Raw genomic sequence first — 23,545 nt, 5'->3', positions numbered from 1 at the left:
TACAGTTCCACATGGGAAATTATTAGGTAAATTGGAGATGATGGGGATTAACAGGAGAATTGAAAGGTGCATAAGGAACTGGTTAAAGGGGAGACTACAGTGGGTCATACTGAAAGATGAACTGTCAGGCTGGAGGGAGGTTACTAATGGAGTTCCTCAGGGATCAGTCTTGGGACCTAAGCTACCCTCTAAGCTGCACAGATGTGTGGCCGTGCAGCTGCCTATTAAGCACCACACAGGTGCTCAGGGCTGCGGTAGGGAGAGATGCCTCTCCCCAAGCTCTAGACCTGCCACGGTACCCCTCCGCTGGCCCAGGCTAGCTTGGAACCTGCTGCAGCTGGGGGCGAGGCGCCCTGCCCCCCACCCAGCCCAGCACCGAACCTGTCGCGGCTGGGGGCCAGGCGCCCCTCCCCTGGCCTGAACCCAGCCCAGCCCCCGACCTGCTGCAGCTGGGGGACGGGTGCACCTCCTCCAGCCCCCGCCCAGCCCAGCCTGGACCTGCCGCAGTGGGGAGAGGCGCCTCTCATCCCTCACTCATCCCAGGTGCTACTGTGGAGAGAGAGAGCTGGGGAGAGTCCCCTCTCTCCACTGTAGCCCTGGGGAGCCCAACTGAACCCCAAACCTCTCATCTCCAGCCCCACCTCAGAGCCTGCACCCCGAGCCAAAGCTCTCCCCAACTCTGCCCCAGTCCTCAGCCTCTCATCCCCGGTCCCACCCCGGAGCCCGCACCCCGAGCCAAAGCCCTCACCCCTCCTGCACCCCAACCCTCTGCTGCAGCCCTGAGCCCCTCATCCCCAGTCCCACTCCAGAGGCCGCACCCCCAACCAGAGCCTGCACCTCCCACACACCCCAACCCTCTGCCCCAGCCCTGAGCCCCCTCCCACACTCCAAATCCCTTGGCCTCACCCCCACTACATGAATTTTGTTATGTGCATCTGACACATCACCTCCATATGGGTGCACATAACAAAATTCATTCCGCACACGGGTAGGAAAAATTAGAGGAAACACTGCTTGGGACCAATCTTATTTAAACTTAGAAAAAAAAGTGGGAGTGTGCTAATTAAATTTGCTGATGACGCAAAATTGGGATTACAAAAGAGGACCAGAATATCATACAAGAAGATCTGGATGATATTGAAAACTGAAGTAATAGAAATGGGATGAAATTAAATAGGGAAATGTCATGCATTTAGGGACCAACAACAAGAATGTTTGCTATATGCTGGGGACATGACAGTTGGAAGTGAAAGAGGAGGAGAAAGACCTGAGTGTATTGAGCATTGGATGACTATGAGCTGCCAATGTGATGAGGCTGTGAAAAAGGCTAATGCTAGGATGCATCAGGTGAGGCATTTCCAGTAGAGAGATGGAAGTGTTAATACTCATTTGCAAGCCAGGGAGAGTCTAATCCCCCATGGAATTGTTTCCTGGTTCTAAAAGTTCAGTAATTTTTCAGACAATTATTTTGCCTCCAATATGTATACATTTGACTATTATTCACATTATCTTGTGCTAAATATGTGTGAACAAGCCACTTGGCTTGGTCAGAAACTTAAAGATCTGTGTATGATTTCCACCAACTAGGAATGTCACAAATAAAACACTGTTAAATTTTATTGCATTTTTAAGTCTGGTTTACAGTAGACAAGGTTAGCTGGTATAGCTGTGTGTGTACAAGCAAAAAAATGCGTTTGCCAGTATAGCTTATACCTATTCAGTGAGCAAAATAAACTATCCCAGCAAAAGTACTTTTATGCTAGTATAACTACATCTGCACTAGGGTTTTTGCCAGTATAGAGATTTAATAAATATAAAACCACACCCCTACCCAACAGTACTATATGGACAAAAGTTTACAGTGTAGACCTGGCCTTAGAGAATACCTAGGCAAAGCAAATGCTACCAAAAACAATGAGGTTAAATATAAACACAAAGAGTGACCTGATTTTCATTACATTAAGACCCCTTTTTGCTGCTCTGGGAATATAAAGCTGCTTTTAAAGGGGGTATAAATTACATTTATGTCCCCTTCACGCTGCAGAAGTGATGTAAAGGGGACTTAGTATAAAGAGAATCAGGCCAAATAGAACAAGGCCCTCGTGGTTTTTATACACTTCGAAAAATTATTTTTTGTTTTTAGCAATAACCAGGACACCCAGCCATGAATTGTCTGTTTAAGAAACATGCTTATGCATTTATAAGTTAACTGAATACAACTGGCTGCTTTAATGTGTTTTCCTTTGTGTCATTCCAGCAAACAATGCCCTTGTTAAACAAACTAATTAATGCGAGAGCTGACAAGCCAACAAAAGAGACACTTTGAGGCAGTGTTCATAGGGGTTAGAGATGGAAGAAAATCATTCGGAAATCTAGTCTTTCTGTCTACCAGTGCAAGATTGTTTCCTACTGTGACAAAGGAAGACGCTGTTGAACTAAGCAAAAGGGTGAAGAGAGGAAATAGTATTGAATGAGATAACAAAAGTTTCATAGAGAAGAAAACAAAAGGAAGAACATTAGGGGAAATAGGCGTAGAAAACAAAAGGAAGAAGACAGAACATTAGAAGGTCACTTGGGAAGGAAACTTCTATAAGGTCATTATATCTCTAAGCACTGGACTAATGACAAAAAATAGGAAGTAGAATTGTTTGTCTTGTTTTCATCTCTTCAAGGCAGTAGTAACCTGTGAGAGAAAAGCAGCAAAAATAAATAAGGGTGGGGGAGATTCAAGCTGTCCTGCACCTGATGTCGTAACATACGCTGGTGCTAGGTGGTTTAGAACACTAACCAGTCAGAATGGTAACATTTTAGACCCACTCTGCATAGATGTAAATCAGTGGCTGCACGTGGTGTAAGATAGCAGCAGTGCCTAGTCTGAGATTGCATAGCTCTTTAGACAGGTTCCCCTTAGGGTTTACTGCAGTGAATAAAAATACTTGACATTTCTAAAGAGTGTTTTCTCCCCTCCAGCTCTCTGAGTCACCCAGCCTGTCAGACACACATTCTTTTTTGGTTTCAGGTGTGCTTTATTCTTTACCTCTTGCTATACCTCTTTATATATATCATCTCATTTACCTGCTGCTATCTGTATCAGGCGTCTTGCTGTTCCTAACTTCTTTTCACACTAGAAAGCCAAATTCAGAATGTTATTCAAGTGTTGTGACTAAAAAGTTTCATCGCCTGTATTTTTGTTCCCCCTTTTTATTTTTCCACCCCACGTAAATATCCCCTCCTCCAAGAGGAAGAAGGCATGAAGAGAAGTATTTGTGAAAATATGGGTGAGATACCCATTCTCTTACAGTAAAAGGTGTCCAGTCTTACACTCTTATAAGTGAGCTAGCTCAGCAGATATTTTCTTTCTATTACATTTTGTACTGTACAACCAATTGCTGAACATAATATAGGTTAATTCAACAGAGTTAAACTGAAAGCATTTGTGTCTGGCTCTGTGATACCATGAATGAATTTCCATCATCTAGAGGCCCCTTGTAAAGGTCATGATGAGCTAATGTTTTTTTCAGTTGATGTTATAAATAGTATTCTATGACTCAACCCCACAGCAACATGCAAAAATCTCTCACTCCATCTGACAGAATTTGTGGACCTTTTTTAAACACAACAAGCACCATTACAATTTTCAGTGCAACTTTTTCTGTAGCCTCTTTTTTTGTTGTTTGGCTGCCAAGTGGTACTCGAATTCTCTGGAAAGCCACAAAAGATAATGATCTTTAATCACTGTTAGCTTTTTTTTAAAAACCACAGGGATGTTTTGTTTGACACTCTAGTCACACAGTATCAGAAGAGTAACTTTTTGTCTTAAGTTTTTTCTCCTGGTGCTTAGATAAAGGCAAAATTATAGGTGGCTCAGTGGAGCAAACATTTGCAGCACCTCAGGCCCCTGGGCGCAACTCTGTTTACTTAATGATTGTATAGCAGCAAGCGCCTAGCACAATGGGGCCCTGAGCTGGTTGGCCTGTAGGCAGTACTACAGTATAAATGTTTAACAATAATAATGAAGTCATTGAGGCCCAGCTCCCCAAAGGAATTTAAGGATCTGGGCCTGAGCCACTAGATTACCTGGAATCACACATAACAGAAGCTGGAATTCCTATCTTGATAAGGGAGATTAGAGCTTGAAATATTTGCCTCTGGCTAGTAAGTGTCTGACAAATATGGACGAGGAGGCAAGGCCTTAGTAAATTTGCCAGGAAGGGTGCTCTCCTTGGAGCCTCATTGGAGGGGCACTTTTCATATAGCCTCTGGCTATTAGGTGTCTAATGAATCTGAAGAACCTCCTCTGGTCCTGAAGGGAGGAGGAACATTCATTTATTCTCTCTGCTGGAGCATGAGGGCTGCTTCAAGAGGGTTGAGTTTGAGCTACCCTACCCCATCTGCAACCTGGTGGCAGCTGTAGGTAGTAGAAGTGTTGTAAGAAGATGTTTTCACTGCACCTCCTCCACTGTAGGTTAGGGTTGCCAGGTGTCCAGTTTTTGATGGAACACGCAGTTGAAAAGAACCCTGGCGGTTCCAGTCAGCACCGCTGACTGGGCTGTTAAAAGTCCGGTTGTTGTGGGGATGGCAGGCTCCTTACCCAGCTCCGTGTGGCTCCCAGGAAGTGGCTTCCATGTCCCTCTGGCTCCTAGGTGTTGGGGCAGCCATGGGGGCTCTGCGCGCTGCCCCTGCTCTGAGTGCCAGCTCTGCAGCTCCCATTGGTCAGGAACTACGGGGGTGACGCCTGTGGGCAAGGGGTAGTGCACAGACCCACCTGGCTGTGACTCTGTCAAGGAGCTGGAGGTACATGCTGGCCACTTCCGAGAGCCGCCTGAAGGAAGTGTCACCCCCTTCTGTACCTTTGCCCCAGCCCTGAGCCCCCTACCACACCCAAACTCCCTCCCGAAGCCCACACCTGAGCCCCCTCCAGTCCCGAGCCCCCTCCCGCACTCCGAACCCCTCATCCCCATCCTGGAGCTGCTTCCCACATCCTTAACCCCTCATATCTGGCCACACCCCAGCCCAGATCCTGTACCCCCTCCCACATCCCAACCCCCTGCCTCAGCCCAAAGCCCCCTCCCACACTCCAAACCCCTTAGACCCAGCCCCGCACTGGGATTATGGGGAAGGGGCTGGGGAGGGGGTGGGGCAAGGGTGTTCTGTTTTGTGCAATTAGAAAGTTGGCAACCCTACTAGCTGCTTTCTTTGGGTCCTCCTTCCCAGTGAATAGCTCTGCATTGCCTGCCTCTTCTACTAATCCTAGCTTTCCCAAGCAGTAGCAGAGTGAAATTGATGTGCTCACTGCTGCCCACATATTTTTAAATAGCTGAAGTGAAAACCAGCAAAACTCTGGTCAGTTTTCACTCTGTTTTCATGGACGCTCTGAGCAGCAGTAGAGACACCGGAACGGTCCATGTTCAGACTCATGTAAGACCTCACTGCATCAGTTTACACTCAGTTAATGATTGGAAGGCTATTTTCGCAGCCATAAAGACTAGACACTTAGGGACAGATTTTCAAGAGTGCTCTGCCCTTGTTTGGGCACCTAAAATCTGACCACTTGGTTTCATAAGTGCTCAGCACCTAGCAACTCGCTTCGGCAGCACATATACTAAAATTGGAACGATACAGAGAAGATTAGCATGGCCCCTGCGCAAGGATGACACGCAAATTCGTGAAGCGTTCCATATTTTTACTCCAATGTTTAAAATGCTAAAAAAAAAAAAAAAAAACTCCCAGGTTGCTGCTTAGGAGAGCTATGAGTGGTGGCAGGGGTAGGCACTGCAGCTATTCAATAGAGAGGTGGCCCCAGAAAGGAGGCTGGAGAATATGTAGATTAGCGTGTGCCCACTCAAATGTTTCTGCTGCTCTTCCCAGGAATTGCTGTTTTCAAAAGCTGGCCATTAATGTTTCTTAAATGAAAAGTTGGCTTCTGCGTAAGTTGCTTGCAATGCATTAGTGTCTCCCTTCCCCGAATTCTCCACTTCTGGTCCTCAGTGATGAGCAAGTGAGTGGAGTTTTCAAGCTACCAAGTCAGTAGACTGAGAATGGTACAGATTACAGTGTGAGGTCTCTCAACTGAGGCCTTAAAGGGACACTGTGAACGTTAAAATCTCACTCTGTCTGGAAATGCTTCACATTTTTGTTGCAAATAACATCTAGGATTACAGTAATTAACAGAGATTAGAAAAAAAAATTTTGTTGTGGACTTTCTTAAGTTGATTTTTTTTTAAGTTTGCACATTTAACAGCAGTTACAGTCACTTTCCCCTTTTTGTCTGTGTGTATCCTTCATACGGGATCAGGTGAGGGAATTTAAAGTAGGAAAATGTGATGGTACAACAAACAAAACTTGGAAAGGGGACTGCGAAGGAGGTGTAATACCTGAAACTAGTTTAAGCTGGTGTTTTAATTTGACTAAATGTCAAGGTGATTGTATCCTTGCTCCTATTTACTATGCATTTATATTCTTATAAAGTTAGGCGTTTGCCTCAAAATCCTTAGTCCAAATTTCTTCCCTCTACTGTTGTGCTCTGTGCCATTTGTCTGTCACTCTCCATTCCGTGTGCATCTTTATTTCCATGGTTCTATTTGTGAATCATTTTGTCATTCTTTGGCATGAAAGGGTCTATATAAACACAAAATATTGTCAAGTCTATAACCTCCATTAGTGTTAAAGGGAGTAACATGCACAGCTCCCTCACACTGATAGGTGACTAATATAAACCTTTAATATAACCTTTAATAAGGTTTATATTTCCTTTATGCTCGAATTACAGTGGGAATCCTGCAGAAGTGTTTGAGAGAGGCAATAATATTCCCCAGTTGAACTCATGCAGAATATTAGCCTTTTTCATAACTATCACATTCTTAACTCATTTCTAATTTGTGATCCACTATAACCCCTAGATGTTTTCAGCAGTACTACTGCTTAGCCAGCTGTTCTCTATTTTGTATTTGTGCATTTGATTTTTTCCTTCCTAACTGTAGTACTTTGCATTTGTCTTCATTGAATTCCATCTTGTTGAATTCAGACTAATTCTCCAAGATTGTTTTGAATTCTAATCTTGAACTTCAAAGTGCTTGTAACCCCTCTCAGCTTGGGGTCCTCTGCAGATTTTTTTAAGCATGCTCTACACTCCACTATCCAAGTCACTAATGAAAATATTGACTAGTATGGGACCCAGGACTGACCCTGTGGGACTCCACTAGATATGTCCTTGACAGTGAACCATTGGTGACAACTCTTTGAGTATGATCTTTCAACTATTTTTGCATCTACTTATGGTAATTTCCGGTAGACCACATTTCCCTAGTTTGCTTATGAGCATGTCATGTGGAACTGTATCAAAAGCCCTACTAAAATCAAAATATAGCACATCTGTTGCTCCCCCCATTCACTAAACCAGTAATCCTGTTAAAGAAGGAAATAGGTTGGTTTGGCATGATTTGTTCTTGACAAATCCATATTGGCTATTCCTTATAACTGTCATCGACTAGGCACTTACAAATTGATTGTTTAATAATTTGTTCCAGTATCTTTCCAAGAAACTGAAGTTAGGTTGCTTAGTCTATAATTCCTTGGGCCCTCTTCATCCACTTTCTTAGAGACAGATTCTGTGTTTGCCCTGTCCTCCAGGAGTTCGTGAAAATAATAATGAATGGTTCCAAAATTGCTACAGCTAATTCCTTAAGTACCTTAGGATGGATTTCATCAGGCCCTGCTGACTTGAATACGTCTAATTTACCTAAATATTCTCTAATCTGTTCTTTCGCTATTTTGGCTTGCATTCCTTCCTGCTCGTTGTTAATATTAACTGTTAAATATCTGGTCACAATTAACCTTTTTAGTGAAGACTGAAGCAAAATAAGAACATAAGAACATAAGAGAGGCCGTACCGGGTCAGACCAAAGGTCCATCTAGCCCAGTATCTGTCTACCGACAGTGGCCAATGCCAGGTGCCCCTGAGGGAGTGAACCTAACAGGCAATGATCAAGTGATCTCTCTCCTGCCATCCATCTCCATCCTCTGACGAACAGAGGTTAGGGACACCATTCTTACCCATCCTGGCTAATAGCCATTTATGGACTTAGCCACCATGAATTTATCCAGTCCCCTTTTAAACATTGTTATAGTCCTAGCCTTCACAACCTCCTCAGGTAAGGAGTTCCACAAGTTGACTGTGCGCTGCGTGAAGAAGAACGTCCTTTTATTTGTTTTAAACCTGCTGCCTATTAATTTCATTTGGTGACCCCTAGTTCTTGTATTATGGGAATAAGTAAATAACTTTTCCTTATCCACTTTCTCAACATCACTCATGATTTTATATACCTCTATCATGTCCCCCCTTAGTCTTCTTTTTTCCAAACTGAAGAGTCCTAGCTTCTTTAATCTTTCCTCATATGGGACCCTCTCTAAACCCCTAATCATTTTAGTTGCTCTTTTCTGAACCTTTTCTAGTGCTAGAATATCTTTTTTGAGGTGAGGAGACCACATCTGTACACAGTATTCTAGATGTGGGCGTACAATGGATTTATATAAGGGCAATAATATATTCTCAGTCTTATTCTCTATCCCCTGTTTAATGATTCCTAACATCCTGTTTGCTTTTTTGACCGCCTCTGCACACTGCGTGGACATCTTCAGAGAACTATCCACGATAACTCCAAGATCTTTTTCCTGATTCGTTGTAGCTAAATTAGCCCCCATCATGTTGTATGTATAGTTGGGGTTATTTTTTCCAACGTGCATTACTTTACATTTATCCACATTAAATTTCATTTGCCATTTTGTTGCCCAATCACTTAGTTTTGTGAGATCTTTTTGAAGTTCTTCACAATCTGCTTTGGTCTTAACTATCTTGAGTAGTTTAGTATCATCTGCAAACTTTGCCACCTCACTGTTTACCCCTTTCTCCAGATCATTTATGAATAAATTGAATAGGATTGGTCCTAGGACTGACCCTTGAGGAACACCACTAGTTACCCCTCTCCATTCTGAGAATTTACCATTAATTCCTACCCATTGTTCCCTGTCCTTTAACCAGTTCTCAATCCATGAAAGGAGCTTTCCTTTTATCCCATGACAGCTTAATTTACGTAAGAGCCTTTGGTGAGGGACCTTGTCAAAGGCTTTCTGGAAATCTAAGTACACTATGTCCACCGGATCCCCCTTGTCCACATGTTTGTTGACCCCTTCAAAGAACTCTAATAGATTAGTAAGACACGATTTCCCTTTACAGAAACCATGTTGACTATTGCTCAAGAGTTTATGTTTTTCTATGTGTCTGACAATTTTATTCTTTACTATTGTTTCAACTAATTTGCCCGGTACCGACGTTAGACTTACCGGTCTGTAATTGCCGGGATCACCCCTAGAGCCCTTTTTAAATATTGGCGTTACATTAGCTAACTTCCAGTCATTGGGTACGGCCGATTTAAAGGACAGGTTACAAACCTTAGTTAATAGTTCCACAACTTCACATTTGAGTTCTTTCAGAACTCTTGGGTGAATGCCATCTGGTCCCAGTGACTTGTTAATGTTGAGTTTATCAATTAATTCCAAAACCTCCTCTAGTGATACTTCAATCTGTGACAGTTCCTCAGATTTGTCACCTACAAAAGCCAGATCAGGTTTGGGAATCTCCCTAACATCCTCAGCCGTGAAGACTGAAGCAAAGAATCCATTTAGTTTCTCTGCAATGACTTTATCATCTTTAAGCGCTCCTTTTGTATTTTCATCGTCAAGGGGCCCCACTGGTTGTTTAGCAGGCTTCCTGCTTCTGATGTACTTAAAAAACATTTTGTTATTACCTTTGGAGTTTTTGGCTAGCTGTTCTTCAAACTCCTCTTTGGCTTTTCTTATTACACTCTTGCACTTAAGTTGGCAGTGTTTGTGCTCCTTTCTATTTGCCTCACTAGGATTTGACTTCCACTTTTTAAAGGAAGTCTTTTTATCTCTCACTGCTTCTTTTACATGGTTGTTAAGCCACGGTGGCTCTTTTTTAGGTCTTTTACTGTTTTTCTTAATTTGGGGTATACATTGAAGTTGGGCCTCTATTATGGTGTCTTTAAAAAGGGCCCACGCAACTTGCAGGGATTTCACTTTAGTCACTGTACCTTTTAACTTTTGTCTAACTAACACCCTCATTTTTGTATAGTTCCCCCTTTTGAAATTAAAGGCCACAGTGTTAGGCAGTTGAGATGTTCTTCCCACCACAGGGATGTTGAATGCTATTGTATTATGGTCACTATTTCCAAGCGGTCCTGCTATAGTTACCTCTTGGACCAGCTCCTGTGCTCCACTCAGGATTAAATCTAGAGTCGCCTCTCCCCTTGTGGGTTCCCGTACCAGCTGCTCCATGAAGCAGTCATTTAAAGTATCGAGAAATTTTATCTCTGCATTTCGTCCTGAAGTGAAATGTTCCCAGTCAATATGGGGATAATTGAAATCCCCCACTATTATTGGGTTCTTAATTTTGATAGCCTCTCTAATTTCCCTTAGCATTTCATCATCACTATTACTGTCCTGGTCAAGTGGTCGATAATAGATCCCTACTGTTATATTTTTACTAGAGCATGAAATTTCTATCCATAGAGACTCTATGGAACCTGTGGATTCGCTTAAGATTTTTACTTCATTTGAATCTACTCTTTCTTTAACATATAGTGCCACTCCTCCCCCTGCACGGCCTGTTCTGTCCTTCCGATATATTTTGTACCCTGGAATGATTGTGTCCCATTGATTGCTCTCAGTCCACCAGGTTTCTGTGATGCCTATTATATCTATATCCTCCTTTATCACAAGGCACTCTAGTTCACCCATCTTATTATTTAGACTTCTGGCATTTGTGTACAAGCACTTTAAAAACTTGTCCCTGTTTATTAGCCTGCCTTTTTCTGATGTGCCAGATTCTTTTTTTTGTGACTGTTTATCATCTGATCCGGCCCTTACATTATACTTCTCATTCCTCTGCTCCTGACTATAACCTGGAGATTCTCTATCATCAGACTCTCCCCTAAGAGAAGTCTGTGTCCGATCCACACGCTCCTCTGCAGCGGTCGGCTTTCCCCCATCTCCTAGTTTAAAAACTGCTCTACAACCTTTTTAATGTTTAGTGCCAGCAGTCTGGTTCCACTTTGGTTTAGGTGGAGCCCATCTCTCCTGTATAGGCTACTCCCATCCCAGAAGTTTCCCCAGTTCCTAATGAATGTGAACCCCTCCTCTCTACACCATCGTCTCATCCACGCATTGAGACTCTGAAGCTCTGCCTGCCTACCTGGCCCTGCGCGTGGAACTGGGAGCATTTCTGAAAATGCCACCATAGAGGTCCTGGATTTCAGTCTCTTCCCTAGCAGCCTAAATTTGGCTTCCAGGACATCTCTCCTACCCTTCCCTATGTCATTGGTACCTACATGTACCACGACCACCGGCTCCTCCCCAGCACTACACATAAGTCTATCTAGATGCCTCGAGAGATCCGCAACCTTCGCACCAGGCAGGCAAGTCACCATACGGTTCTCCCGGTCATCACAGACCCAGCTATCTACATTTCTAATAATCGAATCTCCCATTACTAACACCTGCCTTTTCCTAGAAACTGGAGTTCCCTCCCCCGGAGAGGCAACCTCAGTGCGAGAGGCAACCCCAGCACCATCTGGAAGGAGGGTCCCAACTACGGGAAGGTTTCCCTCTGCTCCCATCGAGTGCTCTACTTCCCTGGGCCCTTCTTCCTCCTCAACAGCACAGGAGCTGTCTAAGCGGAGGTGGGACAGTTCTACAGTGTCCCAGAAAGCCTCATCAACATACCTCTCTGCCTTTCTCAGCTCCTCCAGTTCCGCCACCCTGGCCTCCAAAGTCCGTACATGGTCTCTGAGGACCAGGAGCTCCTTGCACCGACTGCACACATACGCCACCCGCCCACAGGGCAGGTAATCATACATGCGACAGTCAGTGCAATAAACTGGATAGCCCCCACTCTGCTGCTGGGCTTCTGCCTGCATTGTCTCCTAGTTAGTGAAAGGGTGGTTTACGGAAAGTAGTTTTGGAATGTGGTTTGGTTTATAGGTTTGAGGGGGGGGCACGGGGAAGGGGTTAGGGCTGGCGAGGGGCTCCCACTCCCTTCCTACTCCCCTTCTAAACTCCCTTGCGAAACTCCCTGTTAGCAGCCCCTGTTCGCAAAGCTGGCATTAAACACCTCAGCCTTCTTGATGTCATCAATTGTCTCCTTCCCCACTAAGTAATGGTCCCTTTCCTTCTTTCTGATTTTTGCCCCTATGTGCTTGTGCTGTTCCGTTGTTCCTGCTTAGCAATTTGTCCATATTTTCAATATTTTTTTGTAAATTTCCTTTTTGATTTTCTGGTCAATGAAGAGCTCCTGGTAGAGGCATATACTCTTACTATCTTTTCTTCATATTAGAATCGTTTTCTGTTTGCCTCTAATATTGTCCCTTTGAGAAGTTGCCAGCACTCCTAAACTACTTTTTCCCCCTTATATTTTCTTCTCAGGAAAAGTCTGCTTTCTTGAAGTCCATTGTCCCTATCTTGCTGCTCTCACTCCTTCCTTTCCTTAGAATAACGATATCTGTCATTTCATGACAGGTTTCAGAGTGGTAACCTTGTTAGTCTGTATCAGCAAAAACAACGAGGACTCCTCATTGTTGTGGGGTTTTTTGGGTTTTTTTTTTTAAATCATTTCATGATCACTTTCACCTAAGTTGCCTTCAACTTTCAGACTCACAACCAATTCCTCCCTATTAGTCAGAATTAAGTCTCACATGTCTGTCTGCCTGGTTACTTCCTCCATCTTCTGAAACAGAAAGTTGTCCCTAATATATTCCAAGAACTTATTGGACGTTTTGTGTTTTGCTGTGTCTGAGTAGTTAAATTTCCCCATTGTTATCAGGTCTTGTGTTTTGGATATTTCTGTTTGTTGTAGAAATGCTTCCTTCACCATCTCCTCTTGATTTGGTGGTCTGATCTGCTCAGGGGTAGATGTCATACTTGGCACTATCGGTAGTGCCCATGTGGATGAGCAGCATGAGGTAGTGGTCATAGGGATGGATGAGCCTCAGCAACCTTTCTGTGATGTCTTGGATGCAGACTGCAGGCAGGCAGTACACCTCCCAGGATTTCAGGTCAGCAGATGGATGCCTCCATCCCCCCTCAGAAGGGAGTCCCCAACCACCAGAACCCTATGGCTCCTCCGCTTGGGTGCAGTGGCCATGAGCTTCCTAGATGTGGGGGCAGGTGGCTCCTTCTCAGTCATTGGGGTCTGCTCCTCTCCTCCTGTTGCCAGTATAGCATAGTGGTTCTTGTGTCACAAAGCATGGTCTACAGCAGGGGTCGGCAACCTTTCAGAAGTGCTGTGCCAAGTCTCCATTTATTCACTCTGATTTAAGGTTCCGCGTGCCAGTAATACATTTTAACGTTTTTAGAGGTCTCTTTCTATAAGTCTATAATATATAACTAAACAATTGTTGTATGTAAAGTAAATAAGGTTTTTAAAATGCTTAAAAAGCTTCATTTAAAATTAAATTAAAATGCAGAGCCCCCTGGACCAGTGGCCAGGACCTGGGCAGTGTGAGTCCCACTGAAAATCGGCTCGAGTGCCGCCTTTGGCACTCGTGCTATAGGTTGCCTACCCCTGGTCTACAGGTTATAAACAGGTCTGCCATGTCTCACAAATCTGGGGTAGAGACTCTCTCACAAGTGGGGATTAATTTTAAGGCTCTTTCAATCTGATGATAAAGGATTTTGCTTGCACCTGGTTTCTACAAGGGGCTTAAATTTTCCTACGTCATTCCCTCCCTCCTTAATGTCTTATTTATGCAAATTGCCATAACTCCAGACACAGTGGTACACCTCTACCTCGATATAACGTGACCTGATATAACATGAATTCGGATATAATGCGGTAAAGCAGTGCTTTGGGGGAGGGGGGCAGGGCTGCGCAAGTTCAAAGCAAGTTCAATATAATGCAGTTTCACGTATAACGCACTAAGATTTTTTGGCTTCCGAGGACAGTGTTATATCAGGGTAGAGGTGTACCTGTCTCTTGGTTTAATGACTGGGATGAATAGCTACAGATATATCATTGTCATCTTCTGAGCAGAGAGTTATATGGGAGTATGTGGATATTTTAATGAGAGAATATTGTGGGGCTGGTTTATATTTTACCAACATATACTAGTAATCCTCTTGCCCCCCAGGCACTGAGCTGGCCTCTCGGACAACACAGTGCTACAGTTTAAATCGTACATCATGTAGTTACTTGCAGTGCATTGGCATGATTAGGGGCTTGGTTTTCAGCTGTGGTGGTAGCTGTACTGCTGCTTCTAATCCTCAGCTGGGTAGTAGAGAGAGCCTCAGTAAGCAAGAGGTGCACTGTACATGCTAACCCGGCAGCATGGCAAGCTCATTGACAGCCGAGCAGGGAGCAGCGGATGCCTTCTCTTGCCAGGTATTTCCCACTTTGCATGGCTTTCTTAATTTATATTTGGGGGCAAGAGAGAAACAGGGAGAGAGCATCTGATCCAAGGGAGAGAACTTAACTTCCTCTCCTCCTGGCCCTTAAACATTCCAGCATTGATATCCCTCTCCCCCAGATGATCATAGCACAAAATCCCTTTTCACCTAATTGTTCTATCATTTAACCCCCTCCTCCCCATACCACATTCATTCTGGCACTGAAGCCTCTTAATGCCCGTTCCCTCCTGTCCATCCTCTTGTGCATTCTACTGATATTCCGTCATCCATCCTCCTGTATATTCAGCTCCATAGCCTTCCGAGTGCCCATCCCCCAAATATTCCATCCCTGTGATCCCTGCCCGCAAAGCCTTCCTGCGTCCCTTTAATCTTTCAGCACTGTCTTGGAAAGTCCTGATTAGCTCCAATGATCAAAGCCAGAAAGACATGTTAGATTCCCCCCTCCTCTTTACCCAGGTGCTGCTGTGTGTAATGTGTGTTTCATGTCTGCAACCAGAATGCTGTAGAACTGGCAGAGAGAGGATGCTAAGAAAGCAATATGGAAGCTGCTTTGAGGACATGGGATGCTTCTGCTAGATGATTTGCTTTCGTGGGTCACGAACCTGCCGGCTTACTCTTCTGATTTGCACTATCGCTCCCCTTTCCTTCAATTGCTGGCTAATATAATCCCACTAGTTTGTGGAGCACTTAAAAGACACACAATAGCTATAAGAGAAATATGGTATAGATTCATGACTAATTTTGTTTTTTGTGGACGTTCATTCATTACCGCTTATCTCATTCAGTTAAGGACGTATGGTTTGGAGTAAATGTTTCCTCCCTCTCTCCCATCATTTTCACTGAATAAAGGCACAAAGGAAACCACAAGGCTGAGGTGTCTGCCTCTAAAGGGGATTCAGTGACCTGATATAATTGTGTAAAATCCCAGAGTATTTATTCAGCTTTAAGTGAAACAATTGCACTTTTGTTCTCGGACTGTGACCCTGAGACATATAAGGCTAATGTGGGATTTAACCAGTCTTGCTAAAGCCCAGAAATGCAGTTATATTAAATCACTCAATTGAAACAAAAATAAAAAACAAAAAACAAAACAGGAGGATGGTGGAAAATACAATGCCTAATATTCTTATTCTGATCAAGTGATGATGAAGCCTGATTTGATTTTTGTCATGCAAAGTGTTAATTGACTAGGTATCTGCCTCTTTGCAATATGCATTTAATTTGGTATCTCTGCTTTTTATTTCTTGCAGGGCTGTCAGAATGAGTGCCCAGCTGGAGGATGTACAGGGGGAGCCACAAAGCAAGCAACTGAATCTTTCAAGGTAAGTTGTTTGCAGAAGGATGGGTGCCTGAAACATTTCAGACACAGTGAGAGACAGTGATCTGGCGAAGTTTATGATCATTGTGCACGATGCTGGATTTGTGGACATGTTTGATGATCATAATGCTGGACATAAGTGTTTTATGCTGATAGCATTTGAAGATAATGCATTAACCCCTGTAGAAATTAGAGCATTCCAACCCCCCCACACACACACATTTGTTCTTTTTTGCAGTGAGGAAAGAATAAGCAACTGCTATCTTATGTGATCAGCTGCTTGGGATACGAGAAAGGAAGAAGTTGGATGCCTCTTAAATATCATGTTCACAAATCTGAGGATTTGGCCAAGTGGATTTTTCTGGGCCATTAATGTTGATTTTCAATAAGTCTTGGAGCACTGGGGAAGTTCCAGAAGACAGGGGAAAGCTAAAGTCATGCCAGTTTTCAAAAAGGGTAAATGGGGATGACCCAGGTAATTATAGGTCTGTCAGCCTGACCTTGATCTCATGCAAGATAATGGAGTGGCTGATACAGCACTCAATTAATAAAGAACTAAAAGAGGATAATGTAATTAATACAAATCAACATGGGTTTATGGAAAAACAGATCCTAACTTGATGGGTTTTTTTTTTTTGAGATTTTAAATTTGATTGATAAAGGTAGCAGTGTTGACACAATATACTTAGACTTCTGTAAGGCGTTTGACTTGGTACCACACAACATTTTGATAACAAAATTAGAACAATATAAAATTAACATGTCACACATTAATAGGATTAAAAACTGGCTAACTGATAGGTCTTAAAATATAACTGTAACCAGGAATTTTCATTGAGTGGATCTGTGTCTAGTGGGATCCCACAGGGTTCTTGGCTTTACACTATTTAACATCTTTATCAGTAACCTGGAAAAAAACACACAATCATCACTAATAAAGTTTGCAGATGACACGCAAATTGGGGAAGTGGTAAATAATGAAGAGGACAGGTCACTGATTCAGAGTGATCTAGATCACTCAATAAACTGGATGCAAGCAAGCAAGATGAGTTTTAATTCTGCTAAATGTAAATGTATATTCTGGGAACAAAGAATGTAGGCCATATTTACAGGATGGGGAACTTTATCCTGGGAAGTAGTGACTCTCTGAAAAGGTTTTGGGGGACATAGTGGATAATCATCTGACCATGAACTCCCAGTGTGACGCTGTGGCCAAAAGAGCTAATGCGATTCAGGCATGCATAAACAGGAGAATCTCAAGCAGGAGTACTGAGGTTATTTTTCCTCTATATTTGACACTGATGCAACCACTGCTGGAATACTGTGTCCGGTTCTGATGCTCACAATTCAAGAAGGATGTTGATAAACTGGAGAGGGTTCATAAAAGAGCTACGAGAATGATTAAAGGATTAGAAAATATGCTTTATAGTGATAGACTCAAAGAGCTCAATCTATTTAGCTTAACAAAGAGACATGTAAGGGGTGACTTGATTACAGTCTGTAGGTGTCTATATGAGGAATAACTATTTGATAATGGGCTCTTCAGTCTAGCATAGTGGTTTTCAAACTTTTTTTTTCTGGCGACCCAGTTGAAGAAAATTGTTGATGTCCGCAACCCAGCAGAGCTGGGGATGAAGGGTTTGGGATGTGGGAGGGGCTCAGAGCTTGGGCAGAGGGTTGGAATGTGGGGGTGAGGGCTGCAGTCGGGAATGAGAGGTTCAGGGTGTGGGAGGGGGCTCTGGGCTGATGCAGGGGGTTGGGATATGGGAGTGGGTCAGGGCTCTGGGATAAGGGTGCAGGCTCTGGGCTGGGGCCAGGGATGAGGGGCTTGGGGTGCAGGAAGGGGCCCTGGGTTTGGGGGGCGCAGGGATGGGGCAAGAAATTGGGGCATGGGCTTACCTTGGGCAGCTCCCGGTCAACCGTGAGCCAGACGATGGGAGCGCAGAGCCAGTGCTCAGGGCGGGGGTAGCGTGTGGAGCCCCATGCCCTCCCCCTCCCCCCCAGGAGCCAGACCTGCTGCTGGCCGCTTCCGGGGCGCAGCGCAGTGTCGGAACAGGTAGTGACTTTTAATGGCCCAGTCGGCAGTGCTGACCAGAACCACTGCGACCCAGTGCCTTACATTCCATGACCCAGCACTGGGTCACAACCCAGGAAAACCACTCGTCTAGCAGAGAATGGTATAACCCATTTGAATGGCTGGAAGTTGAAGCTAGACAAATTCAGACTGGATATTAGGTGTAAATTTATAACAGTGAGTGTAATTAACCATTACCAAGGGTCATGGTAGAGTCTTCACTGACAATTTTTAACTCGAAAGGATACTGTTCTAAAGGATATGCTCTAGGAATTATTTTGGGGAAGTTTTATGGCCTGTATTATACAGACATCAGACTAGATCACAATGGTCCTTTCTGGCCTTGGAATCTATGAAATCAATGTGATTATTTGAATCAATTTCCAGTTGCCTGCTTACAGCTGAGGTCCAGCATAAGCATGGAAGATGGACAATTCTCTGCTACCCTCCAACTAGTGAAGCTTCTAATGAAGGCAAGACAGAGTTCTGTAATTAATTCTGCTTTCTTCTTTCACCTATCTTGAATTACGACATCTTCACTCTCCTTGGTGACTTTAAAGTTCTAGTGGAGCATGGAAATTGTTAGTACCAGTTACTCCAGATACCTTAAACATCAACACGAATATCTTTTACAGTTGTGTGTTTCTAATGAGTTTGTCATTATGAACACCTGGTTCCTTAGGAAAGGAATTCACCAGTTTACTTGGTCAAGTAACAAAGTCCGAACAAAGAAAATGATTGATTCGAACGTAATCTGTTGTTGAAGATCATCCATCAGCAATTGTAGAATTTATTGGTCTGCCGAGCTTAGTAACACCAACCACAAAATATTCTCTGCACATTTTCATCTTGGACTAAAAAATGCAGGCAAAGTGATGAGTGGATCACCAAAATTTGAATTACCCAACTTCAAAACTGATAGTTTTCAAAACTACTAAATAGTTGGAATCTTGAATAGATTTGAGACCCTACCAGAGTATACTGATGCTGAAACCACCTGGATGGACTGGATCTCCTTAGTACTTTAGCCATCACGGAACAGTTGCATATGGCTCGTTTGATAGGTTATACGGTCATGTATTGTAAGCTAGATGGCATTCGTAACAAAGTAATACATGGTGACTGCAAAGCTTTTATGGAAGCCAGAGCCATTGCACTCTGCCAGGAATGATTTTGCTTCCTTTTATAAACACTTTTGTGACCTCACTGACAAGAAAGACCGTACCCAAGTGAATGACCTACTCCATTTCAAGTCAGCTAATTGATACAGAAGCAGAGTAAATGGCATGCTGGAGTGAACATTTCAGCCAGCTGTGAAATGCACCCCCAATTTCTTTGGACCCTGACATTAAAGCCGCTGCTGAGTTGACTCATTCTGCACAAAATCATCCTGGCAAATTCACTATTGATGCCATCCACAGAGCTGTAAAGAAAGCTAAAGGAAATAAGGCATCTGGAATTCTTGCAAAACTCTTTAAAAGTGCTGGACCAGCTATTTTTTGTGTGAGTATGATGCTGTTCAGCATCATCTGGAGAGTCGGTCCTGTTCCACTGGCAAAAAAGCATTGTTTTATTACTTTGGAAATGTAAAGGCAGCAAACGAGACTCTTGTAATTATTGTGGCATTACTTTTCTGTCCATACCAGGGAAAGTTTTTTGCTTCTGCCTTGTCGGCCCAAGCCACTGATATCTTAAGAAGCAAGAGAAGACCACAAGAAGCTGGCTTCAATTCCGGCTATTCTACCTTGGAGCAAATCGTCACAGTCCAGAGCTTAGCAAGAAGGCAAGAGAATTCAAGTGGGCCCTTTAAATTGTATTCATGGATATCAAGGCTGCCTTTGACTCTGGTAACAGGGAATCTCCTTGGCTGAAACTCATAGCCATTCCTGCAGAATTTTCTGTCTCTTTTATATAAGATGACTCCTCAAGCTGCTTTCTTGTAAATGGGAAAGGAATGCCCAACTTAATTTGGAAGAAGACAATCAACAAGGATGCGTTGCTGCCCCAGAACACTTCCATGCTGTCATAGACTGTGTTTGAACGGACACTAAATAAATGCATTGTAAGTATACCACATGATGATGATAACCTCATTGACACTGATTTTTGCCGATAACATATTGTTTGTTGTTGAATCTAAACCCTGGGAAGCTTAGTAGCGAAAGTCAGCCTGAAAATTAATTTCAGTATAACCAGTTTTTTTCCATTAGGCAATTTCAAATGAGCTGCAGGCTCTTGCAAGTTAGGGGGCAATCAACCAGTTGAGATTATCTGTGATTTCACCTACCTTGGCTCTGTTATCAATTACACGGGCAGCATCAAGAAAGAACTTGAAGGACAGAATGAAAAAAGCATAGTCAGCAATAGGATGCCCCATCAAAAATGTCTTTCACAAACGGAGCACCCTGATACGTAGAGAGATGAAGATGAGTATATAATGCTTTGGTGATCAGTATTCTGACCTATGGGACTGAAACATGGCTCCTTACTGTCAAGTGTGAAAAGAAGTTGGAAACTGTTCAGATGAAGCATCTCTGAATGATTGAAACATCAAATTCAAGTCAAGTGAAGTGACTTGCTTCCTAACTAGACATGTCCCACTCTCTCAAACAGTCACCCAACTCTCACTAAGGTGGTATGGTCAACTTCTCCGAATGCCTACCAACTTCCCTGCGAGAATCATCTTCAACTTTGACCCAAAGATCTAAAATATGATGGCTGGATGGGGTCAGCAGACACCTATCCTTCATAGGCATCCTACTACATAACATGCCCGATTTGGCTCAGGGCAGAACATCATGGAGGTGCATAATGCATTTTGTGGCTTATGTACTGTCCAAAGGACTGCCTGAGAACTAACCTAATCTTACTGCATCTGGTGCCTGCTAAAAAGTTGCTGGATATTAGTCTTTAAATTAAATAAAAATGGCATTTATCTGTGTACTTTAACACTTACAACATACTGCTGTTCCCATATGTAAAACAATATCACCCAGTATTGATTCAGAGATGGAAAATTCCTCCCAACAAAGACTGTATCCTATACATTTATTATTCCTATTTATTAAGCTTTGGCAATGTTCAAACTAAGTCATTTCCAGCCTGCTTCAAAGTTCTGGAGTCAAGGGTCCGAGCAGCCACTCCAAAGCCTAGCACCTCAGCTTGGGCACACTGTCAGCGCATAACAACCGGACAATACTTATTAATGCTGATGAGCTGCCAGAAGAGGCTACGAAGCAGTGCCCCGCTTTTTCTCTTATGTTTAGAACTTAAAGCAATTTAAGATTTTGCTCTTCTCTTTTCCTCCTCTCGCCCTTTACCCCCTCTACAAAATGCATTGGTGATTTTAAGCAGTGTATGTGCACAGATGTCAACTTCATTTTTCGGCAGGAAAATTGGAGCTCAGCAGGAGCGCCCCAGAAACCTCCCCCCGCTTAATCTTCTGTGCTATTTTTTGCTTTTGCTTCTTCCTTCTCTCCTCATTCCTACTTATCCTCTGTTTTGTCTGTACAAGTTTTGCCTTTCTTCCTTTTTTCACATCTGTGTATTTTTCTCTCTTATACTTTACACTCATGTCCTTTAAAAAGCCCCATCAGACTTTTGCAACTGTTTAAAAAAATATGAGTTTAAAAAAACCCAGTTGAACTGTCATGTGCTTTTTCAGCATTTCCTTGCGTGTTACTGATGACTACTGTGGTATTTGGGACAAAATTCTAGTGATAACCCTGGTAATCAGCCTGCCCTTCCTGATTCTTTGCTTGCTATGCCAGCCCAGTGCATACTTCTGTTTTAGGCTTAAGTAATTATTTCCTTTTAGCTGCCCAGGCTTAAATCAGAAATAATAAATGCTACCAAAGGTTATAATCAGTCTTGATAAGGCCTGTTCTGATCCTGGCCTTCATTTGACATTCACGAGGGTTTTGCCACTGACTTCATTGGTAGCAAGATTTGTCCACATGGCAACAGGCTGCCACTTTTCTTGTAGTTCTTGCCTCCCTCTGCACATAAAGAGGGATGCTGGTAAGCCAGAGCCTAATATCTGCCATTTAGTAGTGGGCACCACAGTTCTGCCTGTGTGGGTAATGGTTTAGGATGACTCTTCCACTAGAAGTTCTGCTTTGGAGAATGTCAGTTTTTAAAAATAATTATATCCTATGTAACTAGTTGTCAAGCTTCAGGGGTCCAGTATGTATAGAAGTCTAGAGCTTTTCTGTTGACTCCCTTTGGCAGACAGACTAGGTAAGTTTAATTAGGTCCACTGTTATCCTCTGATCCCTTTATAGGGGTATAAAGAGGCCTTAAAGCCAGTGGCTCTCCCCTGTGTAAAAAACAAAACATGAACAAACCCCAAAATAATCCTGCTGTAAGGGTTGGCAGAACTGCCCTATGTGCTTTCTCCTCCCCCACTTGGAACCTCCGGCATATGCCAAAGGGAGGAAAGACAGGACCAGAGTGCCAATGTGCTCTGACTGTTTTTCGGGGCCGTGGGTGGACTCAGCATAGATTAGAGCAGCTGTGTGGCTGTGCTAAATTACACTGTCAGTCAGGCAGGTCCCCAGCAGGCTGAGAATACTGGGAGGCACTTTCCTTTCCCCCTCCTTCTGCTCCCCTCCATTCCCACATCTCAGCCAGAATGGAGAATCATGACCGAGAGTCTCTGAGGCAAGAGAGTGCTAGCAGGAAGGACAGAGGGTCCTGAATGGAGAAACCCTAAAAAGCAGCCAGCTCAGGATAAGGTCTAATTTGTAAGTCCATTTCTGCCTTATGGCTCTGTTACTTGAGGTAAGATTAAGTGCAGACCCCTGACAGGGATGCGTTTTTAGAAAATATTATATTGTCTGTGTGTTTGAGAGGGCCGCCTGGGGATCCTGCTGGTCACACTGTATGAAGTAATAATTTATACTTGCTTTGAACTTTACAACCAAATTTAAAACACTGTATAAATGGGGGAGGGACAGGGAAATAGTGGGGAAAAATAACCCCCCAAACCAATCTAGTGCACTTTACAACCACTTCAATGGAAGCAAATTGCAAAGCTGTGACTTCAGAAACAACAGATAATGATATTGCAAAGGGAATCAAACTCAATGGGAGGCTGATTACGCTGGAGAAAGTTGCTATTTATGCTCCAATAACCTGGTGGTCCAAGATGTTAGGAATGGAAGTACAGAAAAGAGGGCATAGTTCAATGGTGTTAAGTAAAATGTATTGTGTAAATTGTGTAATGCCCATTCTTGAATGCCAGATTCCTTCTCCTGAGACAGCATTTCTTCTTAGACCCTAGCTTGCAGTCTTTAGACAGGTTAAACTCCTATGAACGTCAGTGGGACTTTTATCTAACAAAAGACTGCAGGCTCATCTCATTGCAGACTGGCGGGAAGTGTTTCTTATGTCTCTTTGGGTGTGCTAAGTACCAAACTCCACTACTAGCTTTTCATTGCTCTCAACTCTCATTGACTACTCTGAAGTCAGTAGACTAGATTTCGCGTCTCCAGCACATGAATTATCACTAAAATACCTTTAAAATGTCTCCAGCAGTCAGAAAGCTAACCCTTATTGTATTCAAAGTCTAGGCTTCCTCACATTCACAACTGATACAGCACCATTAATTAAGTTTAGGGATAAGGCACATCAGTGGGAGCAATGCTTACACTGCTGCTACCTGTATTGTATCA

General features: G+C 43.3%; 1 protein-coding gene and 1 non-coding gene across 6 annotated transcripts in view; both read left to right on the top strand.

The window, feature by feature from the left end:
• The window catches only part of BCAT1 (branched chain amino acid transaminase 1), a 106,305-nt gene that overhangs the window by 17,846 nt on the left and 64,914 nt on the right, over positions 1-23,545 (top strand). For 2 of the 5 annotated variants that reach the window (XM_039544194.1, XM_039544202.1), the window contains 2 exons: positions 2,258-2,594; positions 15,729-15,800. Coding sequence is in view for 3 of the 5 variants with exons in the window: in XM_039544182.1 (XP_039400116.1) it covers positions 14,399-14,452; positions 15,729-15,800 (126 nt within the window). In the remaining 2 variants the exon portion in view is untranslated. Of the gene's footprint in view, positions 1-2,257; positions 2,595-14,332; positions 14,453-15,728; positions 15,801-23,545 lie in introns of those variants that run through there. The other 3 variants (XM_039544182.1, XM_039544171.1, XM_039544176.1) reach the window with 2 other exon arrangements.
• Positions 5,583-5,685, top strand: LOC120396176. Its single transcript, XR_005593036.1, has one exon. It is a non-coding gene; the product is annotated as a U6 spliceosomal RNA (small nuclear RNA).

The sequence above is a fragment of the Mauremys reevesii genome, linkage group 1 (genome assembly GCF_016161935.1).
Source record: "Mauremys reevesii isolate NIE-2019 linkage group 1, ASM1616193v1, whole genome shotgun sequence".
NCBI lineage: Eukaryota > Metazoa > Chordata > Testudines > Geoemydidae > Mauremys > Mauremys reevesii.
The sequence above is the reverse complement of the archived record's forward strand: the minus strand, read 5'-3'. Positions and strand labels throughout refer to the sequence as shown.